The 8,683-nt window shown below is 34.6% G+C and overlaps 1 protein-coding gene across 2 annotated transcripts; it reads left to right on the forward strand.

Moving 5' to 3' along the window:
- The first annotated feature begins 1,585 nt into the window (after positions 1-1,585).
- LOC147494969 (ribonuclease 3-like protein 2) lies at positions 1,586-6,770 on the forward strand. 2 transcript variants are annotated; one of them, XM_086566135.1, is made up of 10 exons: positions 1,586-1,864; positions 3,144-3,173; positions 3,258-3,458; positions 3,564-3,650; positions 4,407-4,559; positions 5,466-5,595; positions 5,674-5,737; positions 5,857-5,957; positions 6,112-6,289; positions 6,382-6,770. In XM_086566135.1, the coding sequence occupies exons 8-10, from the start codon at positions 5,908-5,910 to the stop codon at positions 6,565-6,567; spliced, it is 414 nt and encodes a 137-aa protein (XP_086422261.1). In that variant the 5' UTR covers positions 1,586-1,864; positions 3,144-3,173; positions 3,258-3,458; positions 3,564-3,650; positions 4,407-4,559; positions 5,466-5,595; positions 5,674-5,737; positions 5,857-5,907; the 3' UTR covers positions 6,568-6,770. The 2 variants fall into 2 exon arrangements, with proteins under 2 accessions (XP_086422261.1, XP_086422262.1); XM_086566136.1 differs by lacking the exon at positions 3,144-3,173.
- Positions 6,771-8,683: the final 1,913 nt, after the last annotated feature.

Genomic DNA, 8,683 nt, shown 5'->3' on the forward strand with positions numbered 1-8,683 from the left:
AACGAAACATCAAAAACTGGATGCAACTGTACGTACTAAATTAACTTTAATGAATAACTAATGGGAAATCATAAAGTAGATGTAATTGCACTGTACTAACCTCAAATAATAATTAACGGGAAATCGAAAACTTGATGCAACTGCATTGTACTAACTTCAAAGAATAATTAATGAGAAATTAGAAACGGGATGCAACATACTATATTAAACTAACCTCAAAGAATAATTAATGGAAAATCATAAACTTGGTGCAAATGCATTGAATTAATAACCCTAAAACATATTTGTATTTTATGTAGGGAGAATAAATGTCTCGACAAATATAGTTTTGCATTTTAAGCAGTGTTTATTATAATTATTTTTATTGTGATTGGGAATACCTTGCTATTCAAGTATCTTCAATATTATCTTCGCCGCATTAGGCATTCTCACAAAACTTTAATTATTAAACCTAACAATAAAAAAAAAAAAAAAAAAATTAGTTTTATCAAGATTTGGTGCTTCCTTTTTATAGAGAGTGGTGCAAGAAATTTAAATGAGTAATTAATATAATTTTCATATCTCATAACTATGCATAGTTGCTAATATTTTTTAGAATAATTTAATATAACGGCACCCGTTCGTAGGACACGTTCATATGATAAATCTTTTCAAGTGGGAGTAGTGTATTATTTGAGGATATGGAAATAATCAATCTGTTTTAGTGATTTGTACACATTAGTACGTAGTAAACGAGCGGTGATGATTTACCGCTAAATCACCATAAATCTAATAAAACTATTATACAAGCTAGATCGAGTTTAAAATAATTTTATTTGAAAATTACAGATTAATATTATAAACCACAAAGTGAATAGACTATCTCAATTTGATCCCTTAGTTTCCAAGTACTTATACACCATAATCGCTGTTCATTAACGTATTTCGGTTTATTTTCAATAAAAATATATTCTGATTCAAAAATTTGCCGCTAAATCACCATAAATCTAAGAAAACTATTATACAAGCTAGATCGAGTTTAATATAATTCTATTAATTTGAAAATTATGGATTAATATCCTAAACCACAAAGTGAATAGGCTATCTCAATTTGATCCCTTAGTTTCCAAGTACTTATGTATCATAATCGCTGCTCATTAACGTATTTCGGTTTATTTTTAATAAAAATATATTATGATTCAAAAATTTGCCGCTAAATCACCATAAATATAATAAAACTATTATACAAGATAGATCGAGTTTAAGATAATTCTATTTGAAAATTACGGATTAATATCCTAAACCACAAAGTGATGAGGCTATCTCAATTTGATCTCTTAATTAGTTTCAAAGTACTTATGCACCATAATCGTTGGTCATTAATGTATTTCGGTTTATTTTCAATAAAAATATATTCTGATTCGAAAATGTGTGTGAGACATTTTGTAAAGCATTTTCAGCCCACAAAATATTTAATAGATCCCGGGCGAATGTCCGGGTCCAAAATCTAGTATATATTATAGCTCTCCCCTCATCAATTGAGGGAGAGTTTTGAGAGTGTCCACGTGGGCAAAACTAATTACGATAAAATAGGGAGAGTTAATTACGTGAAATCAGGAGCCAAAAAATTCATCTACTTTTTTTGTGTCTGTCTTTCTCCACTAACAAGAAGAGGTAAACCCCAATAAAAACCCCAAACTCTCTCACAAAGTAAAAAAAAAATAAAAAAAAATAAAAATGGAAAATTGTCGAACTATACCTCTTTCTCTTTTGGATTCTAGGTTCATCAGAAGGCCCTTCAAGTTCTTCAAGAAATAGCTTTTTAGTGTTTCAGTCAGACTGATTGATGGTCCAGTTTTTCTTATTTCACTTTTTCAGCTCCGAGGTTAGTATGTGCCTTCTTATATTATTTAAGTAAAACATTTTCCAAGTGAAAGGTCTCTTTTCGGGCATTTGTTATAAAAGTTTATGAATATTGATCCAAGTCTTATTAGCTTTATTTTTCTTAAACTCAGAAACTCCACTTGTAGTTGAAGCCTCTCCCTCCAAGGAGAACATAATCCATCTAATGTATTCACTGGCAGGCTTCACAAGAACAGCGACATATATATGATCTAGAAAAAGAAAATGAAACAATAGTATTCAAATTTTACATTGCTATTTAAGACTTTAAGTAATAGTACCCCTTTCCTGGAATTCACTGCTGATTCTTGTCTGCAGTTCTTCTTGATGAAGCTGTACACAAAGTTCACTAGCTACTCTTTTTCTAATTTTGCTTGCCATTTGAACTCAGAAAGGGCTCCACAGTTCTCATTTTGCTATGATCATTAGCTGTTTTGAAACAGTCAGTTTTGTAGTTATCTCATTCTCTAGATTGAAAGCCACACTTACTTGATTTTATTTTGTATTTTTTTTTTTTTGAAAAACTGCTAACTTGGTTTTTTTTGGTACTAGATTAAGGGTTATGGCTGACCCTAACCTGTATTAAAACCTCATATAAATCTTTTATGTCCTTATCCTCTTTTACATATAAGCCGAGCTTCTCATCAAGAGGAGGTATGAAAAAGTTACAAGATTGATGACTAGATGTACTAGCTAAATAGTCGGCGACCACGCTCGATTATCTGTAAACATGAATCTCTCAGAATCGGTAACTGGGTTGGGCGCAGACCCAAACCTGCATATATATTATAAACCTGAAAGTTACAACTCCATCCTTATCATCTTTTAAAAGGTCTGACAAAGTAAGATCAAAAGGGAAGCAAAAGTACATGAATTCCTCATTGTTTACACTTTACACCGACGGCAGCAAGGTGATAAGCTACCTTTTTTGTGCCGGCCTTTCTCCCCTAACGAGAAGAGGTAAACCCTAACAGACACTGACAGTGATGAAACATAGCCAGCATCCAGTAAAACACAATCGCATAGTGGTAAAGAGATCAACAGAGGGTACCTAACATTAGTCAAAGTTATTTATGTTTTTCAAACCTTTTTATATGATCCTGGCATCGCCAAAAGTGATTGCGTTTTAGAATCATCTAATCAAAGGCCCTAGAAAGCGGTGAAATGCATTTGCCTTTGCAAGCAAAGAGTTTACAATGTGATAAGAAACCTAAAGGAAGGGGTAATCGTTTAGGTATCTAATACATGTGGCTGTATGGTAGGCATTGGGGAAAGCAAGCAACAGAAATCAGGTTGCAGCAGTGAAGTCTATGTTGTTACCCATCAAGGTGACTTTATGGTATTCACTTAGGACTTAATAGCAGTCCCTTTTACAGGTCATTGAGGGTGTCCACGTCGACAGGGACAGGGGGATTACGAGAAAGATGAGCCTACACCACCAGCTATGCTCACTTGGTTCACACAACCACAATTTTTGTAATTCTGACGTCTTCTTTGAAGGTTGCTGAATTGATAGACAGTTGCACCTTCATTCGACTCAACTACGACAGACAAATATGAAGATGGAGATACTTCAGGTCAGTTCATCTTATCTATTTTCTTTGCTCGAGATTTGGTATATCTTTCAGATGAATAAGAAGATTAAGTCCCCTGTACTCGCTCATCAAGTAGGAAATTTGCAGGCACATCTTGAATTTGGATATCGTCGAACCCTTTGTCATGCTTGGTTTGTATCGTGGGCCAAATTTGATTTGAAGTTTATGTGGGAGGTAAAAAGTTACTCTGAGTTTTTGAAGATGTTGTTTTTGTTTTTTATTAGTTATAAAGTTATGTAATGTTTATGGTAGGTCTTTAGTCCACTGTTGGAGCCTATCGTTGCGCTTGAGAATCTACAACAACAACCAGTCACAATGCTTTATGAGCTTTGTCAGAAACAGGGCAATAATGTTGATATTAAACATTTTCATTTCACTTTATTTTAGAGTTTCGGCCTGAGTTATTGGGGGCCATATTCGTTGTTCTTTCTATTAACCATTGTAGTCATCTTAAAGGACACACTTTTATTGAAGAATATGCGTTCAATATATACATATTCCCACACACATTCAACTCAAGAACTACACTCACAAGCTCTCTTCAATGCATATTAATTAAACAACTTCAGACCTCACAATTGCTACTAGTGTAATAAGTCAATGTAGGATCAAAAACAGGTTTTAAAAAATTGGGATCATATGATATCCTCTGAAGTAACAACTGATATCTATCTCTATACAAACCCGCCTCCGCCGAAGCATTCCCATGTATAGGGATATCATGTGATATCCTCTGAAGTAACAACTAAGTTATTGGCGGCCCTATTCGTTGTTCTTTCTATTAATTATTGTAGTCATCTTAAACGAGTGCTTCATAGCCTTACAAGCCGATCTAATTTCAAGTACGAAAGGTTAAGTAACTGAGGGTTTATCTTTAGTGAGTATCAAATTATGTAAGTATTTAACTATTGTATCTTTTATCCTGTCCAGGGCATGGTAAATTTGAGAGTCTAGGAGCTCTTGGGATTTCTTCTATGCTTTTCTGATGGACAATTTAATAGTATATAGGCTCATGCACTTATACGGAGGGACTTAGACGTGGAGCATCGCTATTCAACAATTCAAGTTAAATTACGGTATCAGGTAAGTATACTCTGTGTCATCAACCTTTTAATTATTATAACCTCTTGAACTTATATGAGACAGAACTAGAAACACATTATATTGAATAGCCTCTTACGTTATGTAAGATTGAGGGTAAAGTAGCCTGTTGTAGATGGAGGTAATTTGTTCTTCATGGTGGCACTCTTTTTATTGGACATCATCACAAAGCTAATGTATAGCAGAAAGATAATTAGGATTGAATGTGAGCTTTGAAGTTATATTATAATAAGAAAATAGTGACGGATTCAAACTCCTTGAACACGTTGGACTGGAAATGATTAATTATAGTATAATAGGGACTCCTTTAATTTGTTACAGGAAGGATTCAAATGTAACTATGTAAGGGATGCACACAAATATAATAGAGCCCCAAAATACGAAAACACATCTCTCATAATTGAATTGGATAAGTAGTCAATATTAAATACGAAAATACTGCAGCAGTTAGATCTTCCAAGTAGAAATGACCATCTTCTAATTGAGATATGGAACCCATGATCCATCTCCTTCGTGTGTGTCCAATCAAAGACTGAATTGGTGATATCTTCAATAAGAACAAAACATATTGTTCTTAATGCATATTAATTAAACAACTTCAGAACTCACAACTGCTACTGGTGCAATAAGTCAATGTAGGATCAAAAGCAGGTTTTAAAAAAATTTGGATCATGTGATATCCTCTGAAGTAACAACTGATATCTATCTCTATACAAACCCGCCTCTGCCGAAGCATCCCCATGTATAGGAAGCTTTCCAGTATACCTACAAGAAAAAATGCCTCTTAATTTGAACTTTGTAAACACTTTCTTCTTCGTTTTCACTCCTATTTTTTGTATTTCTTCCTCTTTTTTCTCTCTTGGTTTCTTTGTTGGAAAATGGCGACAGCATTAAGTCTGGGAACATTACACCTGATGCTTTTGTTATTAGATTCTCTGACGAGACTCTTGATGAGCAGAAACATAGCATTAGGATTGCGGATGAAAAGGTTGCGTTGGCTGTTCAAGCCTATGATTTGGTACGTAACATTGTTACTTAGTGTTTCCAAATGGAAGATATATGTTATGTTATGATTTGTTACACGTTCATGCAACAGGTGGATGCACATATTCAACAGCAGGATCAGTACTTGAGGAAATTTGATAAAGACCTTAGACGAGGTAGTTTTCTCATTTATGAACTTTGGTCACTGGCTAGATGATTCTATGAGACTAGAAAGTACTACTATGATTACGTTTATTTATCCATTCATTGTTTGTGGTAATGGGGATTGTAACAGAGAGGGATACCAGTGTTGCTACTGGGGTGTCTATTGCGAGCTCTGATTGCAATGCAAAGCCTGAGAACGGCAGTGGAAGTGGTAGACCGGGGGCGTAAGAAGTAAGCATTTGTCTTTGACAATGGAAAATATTGTTAATTTTCTAACATTTTTAATGCAATGATTGAAGTCTGATTCCAGTGAAATTATGGTTATAAAATACTGTTGAGTTTGTTTTTTGGACTTTCTGACTTACATTTTGGAGTACATATGCAGGACACGCTTAGCAACAACTGCTGCACAATCGGATGCACCAACATACCCTGATCTTGATCTGGGCCAACTTTGGCTTCTTCGTGCTTCCAATATTAACACTGAAAAGCTTGCTCGCGTTGCAGTCCAACATGGCCTTTTTCATTTTTTTAGGCACAATGCCCCTTCTCTTGATGCAAAGGTACACAAGCTAAGAATATTCTATTGGTTTTAAACTTTAAATATTTGGTTTGATCATGCTCTGATATTCGGGTTTGTATATTGTTTTGGTAGGTTAATGAATTTTCTTTAGCAATTAAAAAAGAAGAACAAGCTTGTGAGATCTCAGTGTATGGAGGAAAGGTAAAAGCGCCAAAAGTCCTAGCAGATATCGTCGAACCCGTTGCTGCGGATGTATACGTGGACGCCAAAATTGATTTGAAGTTTATGTGGGAGAACTATGTGATTGTGTTTTCATAATTCCATACATCTTTCGAATGTTAAATTACTATGTGATTGCTGCGGCTTTGTTGTTGTTTCATATAGGAGAACTATAACCGATTTATTATTGATACGATAGACAGTGTTAGAGAGTATGATTCATATATTAACTGAGAAAAAAAAACACTCCGTGCTAGCCAGTCAGATTTACTAATAATAGGAATTATCATGGTTTACTCCAACATCTCAATGGTCTATTCCCTTGATTATGAAACGTTTTGTTCGCTCGAATCATTCACAAAATCATAAGTTATATGTACCTAATGCAGGTGATATATCACAAAGAATCATTTTTCAGAATCTAGCCATGAGACCGTGGTGAGAAACTAACAATAACACAACGAATATATAATGTCCTAGCACAACAGAAACACCAAAGGAACATACAAAAAATGCAAGCAGCAATTCAGAAAATATATGTGTAATACAATCGTGTATAGTTGCCATTAGAGTATCCCATGAACAAGTTCGATAAAAAATGCATAATTTTGCTTTGTTGTGATCCATAAAAATGCACAACTTATTCCGTGCTATAATGGATTAGTTAATTGATATGTATTAGTTATTGGATATGGATATGGATTAGTTAATAGATATGGATACAAATTAGTTAATGGATCAACAACAAAATTCTTATGCTATACAACTACTGTCATATTAAAATCTATATAAAGACATTAATATTCATGATGCATTCAACAAAAACCTATTGAAAGCATACGCCAATAAAAAGAAAGAAATCCTAAGAAAACACATCAATATTCACGAAGCACACACCATCATCCTTCTACTAAAGGTTCGTTTTTTTTCCCTAGACTGAAGGTTTTTCCCTGGTACACCATCTTTGAAAGGACTCCAAATTCTTTCCACTGAAGGTTAGTATTTTTTTACTGTTAGTACATATTTTTTGGTACATAAGAAATACAAACACACTTAATCAAAATGTTTTCTCATGTCACTTTTGCAAGGGTAAAGTAGAATATTCATATAGCAATTCAAATTGAAAGAACACCCTCCTGGCATCTCAGTTCTCAGCTTCTTCAACCTCTACAAAATTCAAAGTCCTATCAGAACTCTGCTGTTTTAAGGTTATATATACGAAAATGTAAGCTCATTCTACCAACTGCAATAACTTTATACTCCCGGTGGAGTTGGCAGTCACAACCGTGTTTGACTTCCCTCTCCAACAAACACTTGAGACAAACCGTCCATTGTCGTCATCCGCTCTACCCGGATATAGGATCAATGGAACCAAACTTGTAGGACGTGATTGGCATAGGACGAGATCTATGATAAGCATAAACCTGAGAAGAAAATAGGTGTTAGACTCCAATTCTTCTCTTTCAAATCAAGATTATTAATTTCACTATCAATTACTTTGTAGACTTTGACATTCTGAACAGACATGTCATTTAGCAGATATCAGTATTAGCATTTGAGTTCACCAGGCGAACGTGATTCCTATGGAGAAATTATGTGTACGGTCAATAAATGTTGAGTGTGGAGGTTAGCGAGAAGAGGTTCAATACCTACAGACGGCATCTGGATAACTTTCTTTTAGAAGTTTCAAAAGATACAAAACAATCCAAGTCAAGTCTTTACTTCCGCTTTCCCTTTCAAATTCCTAAAAAGAGACATTCCAATCATAGAAATGCCATTTGCAGCTCCTCTTTGGTGCAGGTCCTGTCCTTATAGTGAGAGATGTGCATCTAAAAACCAGTAGTTATGATAATGTACAACTTATTTTTAGAAAATGGAGAGGAATGTGTATAACATATGTGGGAAATATTACCACAGCATTGTTCTGCAGAACTAATAGTCCAGTGGTAATGGATACTGTTTCGACCCCCACCTACGTGGCAAACGCCCATTAGTAGGGGTCTCTACTTTATTCATTTAATCAACAGGGCTAAAGCCCAATTCGCAATATCATGGATCAATGTACAGGCCCATTAACTCATGTGTCTAAGGCTGAACCTTAGCCACATGGCTTGCCACTAATATACGTTGATTTATGTCCAGATTCATTTCTTATCAAAGAGATAGTTATCAGTTGACAGTTATACTCTATCACAATTACTTAAGATACAAGATT

This window comes from Coptis chinensis, chromosome 6 (genome assembly GCF_015680905.1).
Source record: "Coptis chinensis isolate HL-2020 chromosome 6, ASM1568090v1, whole genome shotgun sequence".
Lineage (NCBI taxonomy): Eukaryota > Viridiplantae > Streptophyta > Magnoliopsida > Ranunculales > Ranunculaceae > Coptis > Coptis chinensis.

Excerpts from the sequence above, each read along its gene's own strand:
- LOC147494969 (XM_086566135.1), top strand. The coding sequence starts at position 5,908 with ATGCAAAGCCTGAGAACGGCAGTGGAAGTGGTAGACCGGGGGCGTAAG. Across the intron at positions 5,958-6,111 it reads GTAGACCGGGGGCGTAAGAA|GACACGCTTAGCAACAACTG; the intron begins GTAAGCATTTGT and ends GTACATATGCAG. Across the intron at positions 6,290-6,381 it reads CCCCTTCTCTTGATGCAAAG|GTTAATGAATTTTCTTTAGC; the intron begins GTACACAAGCTA and ends TTGTTTTGGTAG.